Raw genomic sequence first — 15,424 nt, 5'->3', positions numbered from 1 at the left:
GTGTCCTGCCTTCCTTTCTACAAGAATTGAAATCTTGCAGGCATTACTGAGATATAGCCCACAATAGCAGCAAGCTGAACGCAGAGTACAAAATCCCATGAAATAAATCTAAAGGAAAGGGTTTCTGGTAGACACATCCAGTGGAGCAACTGTTAAAAAAAATTAACATCAATTAAATTCAGCAAGACTTCCTCTTCTGAAAGAGGGTCTGGCTTAATCTGTGAGGAAAGCCAAGGGAAATAGGTAGCATAAGCCTGGGAAAACCTCACTGACCTAAACCAAAACAGAAATGACCAATATGCAAAATTGTTCTGGAGGAATATTGTTCCAAGTATACATATCTTTTTTGAGTAAATTCAAAAGCTTCTGAAATAGACTTTAGCTACACTTGAAAGTTAATGACAAAAGAGTTGAAGAAGAAAAAACTTTCAGTAAGAGTAAGGCCCGCATTCTTAGTTGCTGCATTTATGAATATTTAAAGCATAACTCACTATCCGCGGCTCCTCCAAAACCACAGAAAATGTAGTGTAACAAGAGAACCAGAGCAGACATGACAAATGCACGTCTCCTCTGAGCTCCTGGCATCTGTCAGTGATTAGTCAGGGTTGTATATAAACGCTAGCCGTAGAGGTTCTCCTGAAAGCTGTCTCATAAAACAAAATGAAAACAACCGTGAAATTCTCATGCACAGAACATTGATTAACTGCAGGTCTAAATAGGACTCACAACATCAGCCCACATTTCTAAATATGCCTTAAGCCATTATCAATTCACATGTAAGTACACCTACTTTTTACATTGCCCAAGAACAGTACAATCAGAAAACAGGTTAAAAGTTAGCCAGTGAAATTTCTGTATAAAAATAATAAAACTTTAAGACAAAAGCCAAAGGATAAATATCTAAGATATCTTTAGTCTTCAGTTAGCTCATCAAAACAGAACATACTCTTTAGAACATATGTTACAGATATACTACACGGGGTATCTTACAGAAATGCTACAGATGGGAACCTGTCTTCATCACTTGAGTATCTTTCAAATGAACACTGCCAAACATCGAACCTTCAATTAAATTTATTTGACAACAGTAACTGAAGACAGAAAAAAAAAATAAAAAAATTAGAAAGTGCTTAGCAACTTCCCTCCAAAATAAACCCAGACATCAATTAATTCTTAAAAGCCTTTGGTGCCATTCGGATTAGGGCTCTCACCACTTACTAGCACGTAACAGCAATGGGTTGTCCTAACTTGGAGTTTTCAGTGGTTGATAAAAATATTAATAACATCTGCTATTAGAAAGCTCAAGCAGTTGTAATTAAAAGCAATGGTTCTAATGTTGATCTCTAGAAGATAATGGTAGAAAGCCTCTTAATAGAAAGAACACAATAGCCTAATTAAAGGAAAATGAAGCACAACTTTTTCTGTAATCTCAACCGACTCTTTAAGGTCAGTTAACTAATATACATATTATTCTACCTGTCATAACCCTTCCTTTCAGCCAGTGTATGTGCATTGACTTCTTTTGACCTAGTTCAGCAGTTCTCAAACATTAGATCAGTTCCTCTTCTTTTTAGGGATACTTTACAGTCCCCCTGAATATTTCCCTACACAATCATATATTATGCATTACTTTGCATAAAATACAAAATACATTATTTGTAGACACACATTTAATTCAAATATACACAGCAACTATCAGCTCACGTGCCCTTCTTTCCCTACACGAGAGCTTAGAGATCTAGGCCTGTCCATAAGGGGAGAGGAGCTGCAAAAGGGAAGGAACAAAAGGTACAAAATACATCCACAAACATCCAAACACGTGTGATGGGGAAGCAAAGATCGAGAAGGTGCTGCTGCCTCAGAGCCCGGGTAGCTTCTGAGGGTGTCAGTAAGTGGGAAAACGTATCTGTGCTGCACAGAGAGTGAAAGAGTGACCATCGAGGGAGACTAATCCCACTGCCACTCTGCAGCATCCAAGCCAAAATCTCCTGCCACAGGCTCAAAGCAGGGCCTGCAGGGATTTCTGCCAGAGCTGCCTAGCAGGGGCGCTCCTCCTGCTCACCTACAGCTCCAGGCTCCTTCCACTGCTGTGGCAGCTGTTCCTGCACCGAGCTCTGCAGGGACCTCACTGGGCTCCTTCCTTGGACTACTGCAAGCCCAGCTCACACTAGCCAGCAGACAAAATATGGTTCTTGGAAGCTTCCAGTGAGGCAATGGGAATGCACTACAGGGAAAGACAAGTTAGAAAAGGAAGTGGTAAGAGGAAAAAGAGGGTCTGAGCTACGCTACCCCTTCTCTTTACCTCCAGTCTTTAGGGTACACTTCTCTCAACATGAGCTAGTTCTGGCTGCAGTTTTCAACCCCTCACGCCTAGGCGTTTGGGATCCTGAACCCTGAATGTGCTCACGCTTTCTCAGGATCCATTTTGAATCCTCATTTGGGAACTGCTGGTCTAGTTTAACTAGCAGCACGCAAAACTGGAAACCGAACAACTTAATGCCCTCTTAGTGCATAGCAGCATACAAAGAGTAAAGTAACTTATGTGCTTCAGTTACCACTGGCAAAAATGTCATGCCATTGCATTTCAGTAGCCTGATAATGAGGACTTTGATGAGATGCCTACATGGCTTAAAGTATTTCCAGACTTAAAGAATATACTACAGCAGCGGAGATGAGAGTAAGCCTACACAAGGAAAACGGGCTGCCAACCTACCCCATACAAACAATTTGCTCCAGACTAAAAGAAATTCAGAGAGCACAACTAAATGCATAGCATTTTACTGTTTTCAGTGCTTCCACAGGGTCTGTGGACACTTCTGTGATTTCAGTCCAAAAACTGCTGTATGTGGGAAAAGTCATCCTTCAGAATAGAGTAACACAATCTAAATGGTGTTCAGATTAGGGGGGGTGCTGGGGTGTTAATCTTAAAATTACAAGATAAAGTACATATTGGTGAATATTTCAACTATCACAGCATATTTCACTTTATGTTTTTCCATGAGCTCCCACTTTAAGTCAAAGTATTATTCAGGCTTTACCATGAACTTTTAAATTGCTGGAAACTATAGGACTACATGGTATAATCAGAGGAATACTTTTAAGTCTATGTGGGAAAAACTCCGTATATTTAACAAAACATCACAGTAACACTCATGCCATGGTGAAGATGTTGGCATATTACTGCTGGTTTTGTCATAGAGAAACTGTTGTTTAAACCTTCATGTTCATGCCCTACGATTCTTTCAATGAATTGATGCGTGCGCAGATTTTTAATGCAGGTCCAAGCTTTATATTCATTGCACTCATAAGGTGATCCTCCTTCAACAAGAGGAGAGCTTGTCCATCAATTTCTTGTGCTCTAAATTCATCTGCAATATCTTGACAACCTAAAGGCAATGGAAAAAAAAGAATTACTGTGTTAGAAATGTACATCCCTAGGTGCAATGGCTGTCCATACTAGAGATTTTTAGTTACACAATTCCTAATGCTTGCCCCTTTAGCTTGTGAAACCTACAGTATGTGAAAGAGTTCAGTAATGATGGGAACTTCTGAGATAATCTGAAAGTCATTTTTACTACATTTACACCATAACTATTGATGAATTACTTATTGGAAATTTCGAGTCCTCGCACAGACAATTTTCTCATTTCATATAAACAAACAACTGCCCTGATCTCCTAATCGATAGACACTTGCAAAATACCACAAAAGCAGCCATCATTCAAGCATAATTCAAGTAGGTTCCCTCTAGACACAATGTGCATATTCTAGTGTTAGCTAGAACTCAACGAGAAAATTCACTTACCTGCGATTTGCACAAGGTGTTAATTCCACCCATACCTTACCATCGCTGGGTTAAGCAAACAGAAATGCTATTTGTGGGCTTTAGCATGACTGTCTCACTGGTACATTTATCAGCAGTTTATCATCATTTATCATTACGTGCAACTTTAAATTGATTGGATTTTTTCTTTAAATGATAAACTCTTTTTCTGAACATGAACTAACATGATGGGCTCAGATCACAGAGGTTTACAACATCAGAAACGGGACTCTTCATGGATTAGACGGTCCAAAGTAACTGAAGGCCCCTTTCTGCTGAAGAATGCTATGGAAACAAAAGGTTGCTCAAGGGATGTCTGGAAAAGGTCTGCTTTTCACATAGTATAAAGCACAGGTTTGTTTTTTTTGCCCCCCCCCCCTTTTTTTTCCCCTAACCATTATATTAACTAGACCACATATAACAATTGGCTGCCTCTTTATTATGGAAAGGGCAAGAATAAAAAGACAACGTAAGAAGAAAAAGGTCTCCTAAGAGAAAGGAATCAATAAACTACAATACCAAAAGGAAAACATCTGTTTTTTAGCTACTGACTAACTTTTAACCAGGAGTGAGGACTGTTTTGCATAGCATTTACACCAACACACCTTTAATACATGACAACACCCTCTTCTTGGGCATTACTTAGGGTAACAAGAAATTAGAGTGGTAAAAAGAAAGTGAAATTAGTTTGTCACAGACAGTATTTAGACAGCTACTAAAACAGAGAAGCATCAGAATGTTTTAGTACCTGCATGTATTCCATAACATTTACTTCTAATATTTCTGCTACAGTCCAGTCCAGCTACAAACTAACGCAATCAGTATGAGAACATTGTTCAGGAGCTCAGAGTTGTCAGAGAACACCTGGAATGGTTCAGCCAATTCCAGCTACAAAATGAAGGTAATGCTGCCAGTAACATGAAGAAAAAATCTTGGACAACTGACCAGTCTCAATAGGTATTAACAGCTCTAATATCATTATAAAGGTTCTTATTTATGTATTGACAACCCACAAAGATTCCGTAAGCTGAGCACTAAGTGTTTCTGTGCGATATCCCTCACTGTATGTCTGACTTCAGATCTGAACTTGGTGGTTGTCAGACCACAGCACTTACAAAGAATCTGATAGAACAAGATAAGTGTGTATATTTAGCAGCAAAAGTGGTCCTATGACAATAGCTTATTAGTTATTGTTGGAGGCTTTTTCTTTAACCAGGATTTGCTTTATGAATTTGCCTTTCTTAATAAAAAACCCACAGCCTTTCTCAAAATCATTTTGGAAAAGCAAAAGATGGAAGTTGAATCTATTTCAGTTCCCTCACACAGCCAAATTTGGGTATTCTTAAGTGCTTTCACAATTGGTTGTTGTGCAATAGCTTTAAAAGAAAAAAAGAAAAAAAAAAGGATGTCAGGCGAGTAAAAGACTATTAACCGGGAAACTGAAGAAAGAAAAGAGGAACAACTTTGCAGATTAAACTGTTGCTGTCTCTTCCAAAACTCTGGAGAAATTCAGAAAGAGCCTGACAAGAAAGCTTTACTCTACAGTTAGATCTTAGCTTACAGACTGAAGAAAAAAGGGCAGTAAATTAAATCAGGTGTCCCTACTGCTTATAAAGTACAGAAGACACAAATCACTGCTTTCTGCAACATGGCAAATGGTCTGCATGGCCTGCACCAAGTACATATTGAAAAATAGCATAACAAAAAAACAATTATAGTCATTATTTCTTGAATTATTCAATTCTGACAGCATACGAAAAAGTATTTCTTTAAGTATTTCTTTAAGTACTTCTTTAAGACTGGTTTGAGAATGTATTGAACAGAAAAAAAATGCCAAAAATACAGATGCAAATATGTAATAAAAATTCTGGCAGGTTGTGAATATCATTTTAGCTATCTATTGAACTTAAAATAAATAAATAAATGAGGAACTAGATCTTAATGTGAATAGAAATGAGTGATTGTAATAAATTTTCATTGAATACATAATAATATAAAGTTTGTTTAAATTCAAAGATCAACTCATTTATAGAATGAATAAAAAACAGATCCAGCAGCTGGGAACATACTCTACAAGTAATGGTTTCAAAGTAGAAATCATGTTTTAAGGACAATATTTGTTGTCACACTTGTAAACGAACTGTGTTCATATGGCACTTGAAGTATTTTATTTTTTTTAGAACAGGAACTATCTTTTATTCTCTTACAGATTCTACGATCAGGGAGTTATTCAGTTAACTGAAGCTTCAAATCTATAAAGACAGTAAATCAAAACAGTAGTGATATAATCACATTCCAGCAACACAGGTGAAGTACAGAAACTTGAAAGACCATGTCTTAAATCTAAGAAGCTTTGTTTGTTTTTACAGGCATCACTGGAAGTTCCCAGAAGCAGATGATGCAATTTAATTGCAATTTATAAACCATCAGAAGAAAGGTAGATCAGCGAAAGTCACCCTTGATGTAAAACACCCCTAATTCATTTTCTGCCTGATTGATTATATAAAACATTAGCTGGCAAAACTCATGCATATGACTCACCAAGGACACATTCCTTACAGGTTATTAGTCTAATGGGATACAGAGCAAAATGCTTTAGCATTCCAGCAAAGAGGTGAAAACTAGGAACAAACCTAAGCCAGGGTTCACTGTTTAGTCATGTGAGTTACATGGATAAACAACAAATTCTTATATGGCTGTTGTCATGGAGACCTGCCTTGTTACCTGGAGGAATGATGGTATCTGATTAGATAGATTGGCATCCCTGGGAAAAAGAGGGGAGTAAAACTTTAAAGCTTATGATAATCAGGAAATAACAAACAAATAAATGTCAAATAGCCTGAAGATGACATAAAGGCAAGCATGAAAACTGAGCTAAGGAAAAGGTGTGCAAACAAGGAGAAAAGATGTTTTTCTGCAAACAGACTTGGGTACTACCTTTGCTGTGTCTTCTAACCTAAGAGTGTGTAATCTATATATGGAGTTCTCTATTCCAGTTACTGTGCAGAGCTATGTAAAACAAAATTGAGCTTTACAGAAGAGACCAGGTTACTCTTTTTTTAGTGATTTATATCATGCTAAGCCTCTCAAAATTTTCACTTGCGTAAATGGAAAGAACTCCCTTCTCGCTTTTTCTACTGAATAAGCAGTAACTAAGGAGGGAAGTGAAGAAAGAAATGTAAAGGAGAAGTGTGTCTGATCTCTCTACTGACCTCTTGAGAGAAATCAGACTGAAGGGAAGAACACCTCTAGTCTCCATCAGCTGGGGTGCAACAGCAGAAGTGGGACTAGTTCTATCAACATGGGATTTGTGCTGAAGGAACAAGCGAGAGGAAACAAATCACATTCCAGTCTCTATCACCATGTACACTCGTGCTGTTACCACACCATCTCCTCCTCAGAGTGATGCTAAAAAGCAAAGAGCTTTGCTGTTAAAAATGTGGAACAAGTTCTCGCACGTTACATACCAGGCAAAGAATGTATAAAGGCCCAAACTTCGTCAACAGTCCATACTGATGGGTCTGCTTGCACCACTGGTAACAAGTCAATGCTCTCTGGCATTTTCCTAATTCTTAGTTCCCTAAGTTCACGCTCCCTCTCTCTTTCACTCTGTCTTCGCAGACGCGTGGTCATGGCAGCTGGCACAGCATCTTCGTGAGAAGCCAGATCTTCTTCTGCGGATGGGTAAGTAACTGGAAGCTGGAAAACATCGCACAAATACACTGCAGTATTATATTTTATTTGTAATTCCCCAAACAATGTCATAGTTTTAAGCAAATATTCCACAGACCTGTCTAAGAAAATGATCTCGTGACGCCCCATCAGGGCCACTCGGTCGACGCCCGCGTCGCCCAAGACTTTGGCTATCTGATTTCCGATTCCAACGATTGGTCTTGTCTGATGTAAACAGCCCAAATTTCTTAGTGCAACTAAGGCTGTGCCTAAAGAAGTAAGATATATTCAAATAATGCACTAATAGCTTTTTGGACTGAATTCAATCAACTTAGCAATAAAACGACATTGTTGTCTACAGAAACGCTGCCTAATTAAAGACAACAACTGGTGTCACAAATATAAGAGAGAAAGGTATCTCAAAGGCCATGTACTCTAAACCACTTGTCTTGAAGGGAGGCAAGTACATCTAGATCATCCCTGGAAGATGTCCATCTTTCCTGCTCTAAAAAAAATTCCAAGATAAAAAACAGCTTTGGATTTTATCACATACTACAATCCTACTTCTCTTAAACATCCTCTAAAAGCTTAATGTCATATTACATCTTTTGCTTCCATTTTCTTTACCTAGCTGATACCCAGGCAAAGGAGGACGAAAGAAGGGCCAGTTACCTTCTGAATATTATTTCACTAAAAGTTTCCCAGCAGCTACCAAATAAAACATATACATTCCCACTACGTAAAGCAGGAATGTCTCAGGCTGGGGATGAAAAAAACAGAAGACATAAGAGAAAGGGGGTTTCAAGGTACACTGATGAGGAAAAAAACCAACTAAGTGGCACCTAAAAACTATTCCCCATTTCTAAAATATTTGGGATTAAATATCAATTTTCCAGCTGTAACAATGGAAGATTTTACATTCAAGTGTTGATTGTGACTTGTTCCTCTAAACCAAAACAAAATAAAAAAGTGTACTAAACCCAAAGAGAAACAGAAACCAGCAGTTATTTTCCTTTGCCAAGCAAAGAGCAGCATTTAATATTTTCAATTAAGGAGAAGCTTTAGAAAACACTAAACTTACGGTTTAACTATGTCTAATCTGCTCTATGCAAATCATGATTTTTTTTTTCAAGGGGAAGACAATCAGAATATGACAAATATAGTTATCTACGACCCACAGACTTCTGCACCAATTTCCAAACACTTTCTAACTTTTAATGGATACCCATCAGCATTCCTTTAAGTCCAACAGCATTCATGGCTTCCTCTGAAAGAGTTCTATAATATAACTGAAGGACTGTCTTGAAATAAATCAATCCACCATAGTCCTTTGTACTGATATAGCCTGCAAATTTGGACAGAAAGCAAACATTTTTCACTGCTTCTTTATTTTTCAACATCAGACAGTACTTGGGGGCTACTCCAATAATCAGGTAACACTAGGCAATAACTAGAGGAGAGTACCTTTTGGCACAGGATGTAGAGCAGAATCGTTTTGACCGCAGAAACTTGTTAGAATATCCCATTTTCCCACAAAATTCACACTTCAGAAGATCATTTTCAATTTCATCCAGTCCCTCTAAAGGAAGGAGTGAGGCACAAAGGTTAGTTTCAATGAAAAAAATTGTTTAAGTTCCTCATCTCTTTAGCAGGCAGGTAGAAGACTTTCAAATATTTAATACATGTCATGAAATACTTTAATTAACAGAAAATTATGCCTAACTAAGAAAATCATAGATTTTACTCTCCATGTTAAAAAACTTTAGTGAACTGAATGATGAATGAAATTATTCATGGAACTTAGTCAGCTTTTTTGTTACATTGCAAACCATCCATGAGCAGGTATGCCCTCAAATATAGCAATCAACTAAAAAAAAAATAGTCACAGTCCTACAAATTGCTTATAAAGAGGTCGCTAAGAGAACCGGGCACTTTATGTTCCAGATTCAAGCTCTCCTGTAATGAAATAAAGTTGTACATTTACATTAAAGTTGTAAATACTTCCTTTGAATAAGCAACAGCTACAACCAAAAGGAGAACTTGTGAAAGCAAATAAGACATTGAATCTTATCTATTAAAAAGATAATGTGCATATAAGAAGAAAAGGATTATAGCGTCTACCAATTTGTAGTCTATTGTTACGCAGTATTTTTAATGACATTGGTGAGATAGGAAGCACTTTTCCTGTTCCCCATGAAGAACTCAAACAACAGCTGAAAGAAACACAGAATCACAGAATTGTCTAGGTTGGAAGAGACCTCCAAGATCACCTAGTCCAACCTCTGACCTAACACTAACCAGTCCTCTGCTAAACCATATCCCTAAGCTCTACATCTAAATGTCTCTTAAAGACCTCCAGGGATGGTGACTCCACCACTTCCCCGGGCAGCCCATTCCAATGCCTCACAACCCTTTCAGTAAAGAAGTTCTTCTAATATCCAACCTAAAACACCCCTGGTGCAACTTTAGCCCATTCCCCTTGTCCTGTCACCAGGCACGTGGGAGAATAGACCAACCCCCACCTCGCTACAGCCTCCCTTGAGGTACCTAAAAAGAGCGATAAGGTCGCCCCTGAGCCTCCTCTTCTCCAGGCTGAACAAGCCCAGCTCCCTCAGCCGCTCCTCGTAGGACTTGTTCTCCAGGCCCCTCACCAGCTTCGTCGCCCTTCTCTGCACCCACTCAAGCACCTCGATGTCCTTCTTGTAGCGAGGGGCCCAAAACTGAACACAGTACTCGAGGTGCGGCCTCACCAGAGCCGAGTACAGGGGGAGAGCCGAGTACAAGGGGAGAAGCATCAGTGAAAGATGTAGAAAAGCCCAGAAGGCAGTGCAAGGTAAGAAGGCAGCATTTGTCACATGCTGAATGTCTACACCCTATTCTGCTGGAAGAGAATGTTGTGGGTAGAGCATGGTTTGTACATAATTCAGAAGAACGCCACCATCTCTGCAAACCAACTTGCCTTTTGGCATACAAAAACAAAACAAAACACCCAAACTTATCCCCATGCACCATCTGTGAAACACATCATTAGGAGCAAAACTGGCACAAACCGAAGTGTAACATTTTGTGTTCATTCACATAAGCAAAAGAACCGCATGCCACATGGCTGCAATCATGGACAAAACATTTATTTAAAAAAATCAGTGAGCAAAACACACATCCATTTCTTCTGCATTTCTTATTTACCTGAATCGGTTTCATATACTTTCCTTCTTGCTATTCGTCTTCTACATTCATATTTTTAATTTTACACAACTCATTGCAAATATTGCAGACTAGCTTTTTGTTCAAAACTCTTTGTTAAGCTCTAATGCCAGCTAACACAAACACATATCAAGGTTTAATTAAGAGATTTGAATGTTAAAATTGTTGTAGTGATATTACCTCACTAACTAGTGTGCTGATAAGGTGATAAATAAAACAGCACTAATGCAAAGTTGAAAAGGCTGAAATAGTTATTTGAATAACATATCTGATGTATCAGGATTCAAAGGCATAAACTGAAGTCAACAAAAACTTACGCAGTGTCAGACTGACCACGTTATAAGTTGCCAGCTTAAGTTGGTATCATGCATGAAGTAGAGACTGGAAGCTGGAAGCCTACCAAACCTGACCAACTTTGAAAATTAAGTTAAATACACACTAGAGAGCCATCCTTCAAATAAATCATCCTTTCTATTAAAAAAAAAATGCACAAACCAGGTCACGTGGAATAAAGTGACTACAGATGAAAGTGAAAATTGATTAAAGGCCTTCTCTTCAGCATTTTAGGTGTTTCTACCCTGTAAATGCAATCTATATCTCGGTTTAGCATCAGAAAATCTCCTTTGATTGACTTCTGCGTATGTGGCTCCCTCCCAATACTGGATATTTCCTTGTTTGTCTAATGAGTAGTTGCCAATTGCGAACATAAGCCTAATACCAGCTTCCAGGAATGATAACTGAAAGCAAAAGCATGAATGTTTGAATAATTGCATGAAACAACAGACAAGCTGTTTGACATCTGAGAAACAGCACAGTGTTAATGCTGAAAGGTTCTTAGGGAATGCTTCTGAAACCAAAACTGAACTAAGATCTACTCTAACAAACTGACTATTGCAACCTAAAAGACCTAACACACTTGATTTCCACATTCCAAAAAACAAAACAAAAAAAAAACAACAAGCTACAAAAAACAAAAAACGTGATGATGAGTGCTTCTGTCACTGCGTGAGGAAATTTGATGGTTTTAGCTCATGAGTTGTGTTAGAGACCACTGTATTCTAAGCAGGACAGTACACGTTTTCTTGACATTTGTGTGCACCCACAGCAATTTCTGTCATTATGTATAGCTAGTTATAAACATTTGAAAACAGTATCTTTAGAGATAGTGTAAAGACTGGAGGAAGATTCCAGATGTACAGACAGGATGGGATTCTGTAATACATACAGACCAGAAGGGAAAAATGGATAATTAAACAAAAACTACAAACCTTCTGCAATCATATCCTCTATCTCTGTGTCCGATGAGTTGTCTGCATGTTTTGTATTCTGCAAGTCTGATTCAACACACATAACACTCATGATTTGACCCTCCACTAGCAATCTTTTTTCTGCAGGCTGTTCTACCAGCAAAGATGAACGACTTACCTATTGCAATAAAAGCAAAGCAACAATGGTTAACTGAAGAATGAATGACTGGAAACAGTATTTGTGACTAATCACACAAAGCTCAGTAAGGGGGTTGCTGGTGTTTTAAAGAACAAAGTTTTTGACATGAAAGTATTACTGTATACAAAGACTCATCACAGAGGTTTAAATTATTGCTTAAATTGAGGTATCTAGGAGACAAGTGTAAAACAAAGTTAGTGTAAATGTTAGCCTAAAATAACTGTTGTTATCTCTGGATAGCCTGCCTACTCAGCTGTGTCTCTGTTTCATTTCGTATCTTGTCATCCAGTGATACTGGCAAGCAAAACAGCAGCACAAATTCAGATTAAATAAGACAAGTATACTGAAGTGCTGTTAAGAAACAGGTTACCAAACAGGGAAAAAAGGTCAACTCCAACATTTGAAAATGTATTCAAGGTTTAATGACCTTGAATTATTATTATTAGCTATTAGAAATAAACAGCATCATCTTTAAGAATGGTTTGTTTTAAGAATTAGTAGCAAAACTTTTGAAGCAACTTTTATACTTACAGGGAACGGCTCCAACCCCTCCTGAATCACAAAGCCTTCAATAACATGGGTCAGGATTTGTGGTTTAACGATAGCCTGTGGAGGTTTATTTTCTAGACTAGGAATGCTATTGGGCATTGATGTGCTGTTACTCCTTGTTGTTGCTGCTGGAAGCAAAAGAGGTGGTGGTGGAATAGAAGCATGCGAAGGATCGGATGGAGATTTAATTACTGAGGCACTGACTGATGATGTCACTGAAGGTATTCCCACATGGTCTGAAAAACATAAGGTATGTTATATTTTTGTGACTTATGTCCAAACATTCGCTTAGAATTCTAGAAAGTAGAAACGACAAACACACACACCCAGCTTTGTATGTATGATCCTGTAACACAGGCTTTTCTCTATAGTCTATAGACTTTACCTTCAAAACCAGATGATTTTCCTTGACAGACTAGTCCACAACCAAACAATTCTCAAGTATCATTTTCCTTTACTAAGTACTGATTAACTATAACCACAGTTGGCCATGAGAAAACATTTGAAAAAAGTGACTTCCTATACAGATCCCAAATCCACGAGACAAAACCAGAAACCACTCTATTCAAACATGTGATTCTCAAAACAAAACTGCTGAGGCATTTTTTAAAGAGAAAATATTTTCAGGGTTGCTCTGAGCATTGCTAATCTTGCTAATGATTGTCACATCAGGTGCCACAAAAACACACAATATCAGCTGTAGGTATAGAAACCTGGGAATCAGAACCCAAATTTGGGAAGGTTGTCCCTCCTGGTGTTCTGAAAGATGTTACATACATTCATTATTACACATATATACGTGTGTGCATATACACACATGCAGATATACACAGTGCCATTGATACTCACAACTTTCTGCTGAAAACTCAATTTTCTGAAAAATACTTTGGAAATACAGGCAAGCTCATAACTTACACAGGAATCTACTTCTTCAGGCATGGAAAGAGTACTTGTACTTCATTTTGGACAGTGTTGGCTTTTAGCTCTAGTAAACATCCTATCTGATCCAAACATCAGTTACCATGTTTTATTTACAAAGAATAGGAAGAATATTTTGTCCTCTTCTCTTTCTCATTTATTCCAGGAACTGATCAGCACAGAACAAGCTGAACATTCATAACTGATCTGTGAAGCATCCTGTCTTTGTAGCTTCAGCAGAAATCAGTATATTCAGCACATCAGGGGAAGTTAACATTAATTTGCAGCACAAAAATTGATATAGGCAGGTATATTTTTTTACAGCTCTCTGGGAAAAATGTTCATTAGTAGCTTTTGCAATACAACTGCTCATACTGTGCATATCAAAAAAGAATCATATCATGTAAGCAACCATTCTGACAGCTCCTTCTAATTGTTGATCCTGATTCTGTGAAATCAAGCTTCATACCAAATCAGCCAGCTATCACTTACAGAGTACCTGGAGACTGATGCTCCTGTTAAGATTTTAGTATTATAAAAGTATACATTAAAGAGCTGAAAAGCTGTTTTTGTACTACATTATCCAAATACATATACAGTTACACCTTTGGGATTGAATAATTCATTCTATCACAAGTGTTTCTAGCATGCTTTATAGAGTTTCTTTACTTAAAAAATTATAATCTCAAAGTATAAAGAAGATGAAAATCTGACATTTTTGCTTTAAAACATCACTAGCTAGTTCCTAAGCAGAGCAGCTACTTTAGTTTTACATCTGTTCTCACCTGATAAAGGCTCTTCTGAATTAAGTGCCTCTCCGTTCCCCAAGGTTATGGCTGGCGGGGACAAAGTCGGTGGTGTCGGTGTCCTAACCATATTGACACAATCAGATTCCTCAGGCATCTCTTCTTCACATACATTCTCCACCTGGTAAATCTGCATTCAACAAACTACTGCTTTAATGATTTCCAGTCTAGCATAATAATTGTTTTCTATGCAAATTGTTTTCTATCTTACGCAGCAGTGTAGTCAAACTGAGTTCCTCAGGAGTGAATGCCAAGACTATCAAAAGCATTATTGAAAAGGTTATAAGGTATTTTCCTAAAAATTACAAAAGTGAATTTACATTAATAACTGACAGCTAGCTTAGCAGATCAGGATGTAAAATATTACCTTCTCAAAAGTATAACTGAGTTCTATTATTTTGTCCAATTTTTACATGAAATATCAGAGAATTGGGATTATCATTACCTCAACATGAATTAAAAATACAGAGCACACCATCTTCCTTAATCTTTTGGTAGACCGGATTCTTTACATAAGTCAGGGATGAAGGACTGCAATATTTCATTGGCCTGACTGTCCCATGTCCCCATAACAAAGAAAAAGCAAAGCTGTATTTGAAGTAATTTCAAAGTACAGTGGAGTCCCCAGTTCATGAGTGGCATAATTTAATGGGAAGATGTGTCCATCATTTAGATTTCCTTATCTCCTGCATTATACACAGTGAAATTCAGCTTGAATGCGTACTGTGAGCCAAAGAACTGGGCTCTCTATTCACGAGGTACACAGCACAAATTCTGATTTCAATTCCCTTTTGAACGTTTCTGCAATCAGCACTGCTCTATTAAGAAAGAGAGTTCTGCAAAGACAGCAAGATTTGTTTTGACAGACTGGTACCCCAAAATATAACTTTCAAACACCTTGCTGTATTCACCTACCTCTGTCACCTGTCTCTCTAAAGCCAGCTTTCACTACTAGAATGGTTTTGGAAAACAGATATTTTAACAGGTCTGGTTGACTTTGCTCTGT

General features: G+C 37.9%; 2 protein-coding genes across 7 annotated transcripts in view; one reads left to right on the top strand and one right to left on the bottom strand.

Moving 5' to 3' along the window:
* Positions 1-15,424, top strand: part of LRRIQ4 (leucine rich repeats and IQ motif containing 4) — a gene marked incomplete at both ends in the record, with an annotated part of 228,139 nt that overhangs the window by 85,615 nt on the left and 127,100 nt on the right. The window lies entirely within an intron of this gene.
* PHC3 (polyhomeotic homolog 3) overlaps positions 1,059-15,424 on the bottom strand; it is a 30,156-nt gene continuing 15,790 nt past the window's right edge. For 4 of the 6 annotated variants that reach the window (XM_082767035.1, XM_082767038.1, XM_082767037.1 and 1 more), the window contains 7 exons: positions 14,398-14,548; positions 12,677-12,930; positions 11,968-12,124; positions 8,960-9,074; positions 7,614-7,764; positions 7,291-7,522; positions 1,059-3,386 (listed from right to left, as the gene is read on the bottom strand). In XM_082767035.1, coding sequence (XP_082623161.1) covers positions 3,232-3,386; positions 7,291-7,522; positions 7,614-7,764; positions 8,960-9,074; positions 11,968-12,124; positions 12,677-12,930; positions 14,398-14,548 — 1,215 coding nt within the window. In that variant the 3' untranslated portion in view covers positions 1,059-3,231. Of the gene's footprint in view, positions 3,387-7,035; positions 7,137-7,290; positions 7,523-7,613; positions 7,765-8,959; positions 9,075-11,967; positions 12,125-12,676; positions 12,931-14,397; positions 14,549-15,424 lie in introns of those variants that run through there. The other 2 variants (XR_014318106.1, XM_082767039.1) reach the window with 2 other exon arrangements.

Source organism: Aythya marila (genome assembly GCF_965140915.1).
Source record: "Aythya marila genome assembly, chromosome: 9".
NCBI lineage: Eukaryota > Metazoa > Chordata > Aves > Anseriformes > Anatidae > Aythya > Aythya marila.
The sequence above is the reverse complement of the archived record's forward strand: the minus strand, read 5'-3'. Positions and strand labels throughout refer to the sequence as shown.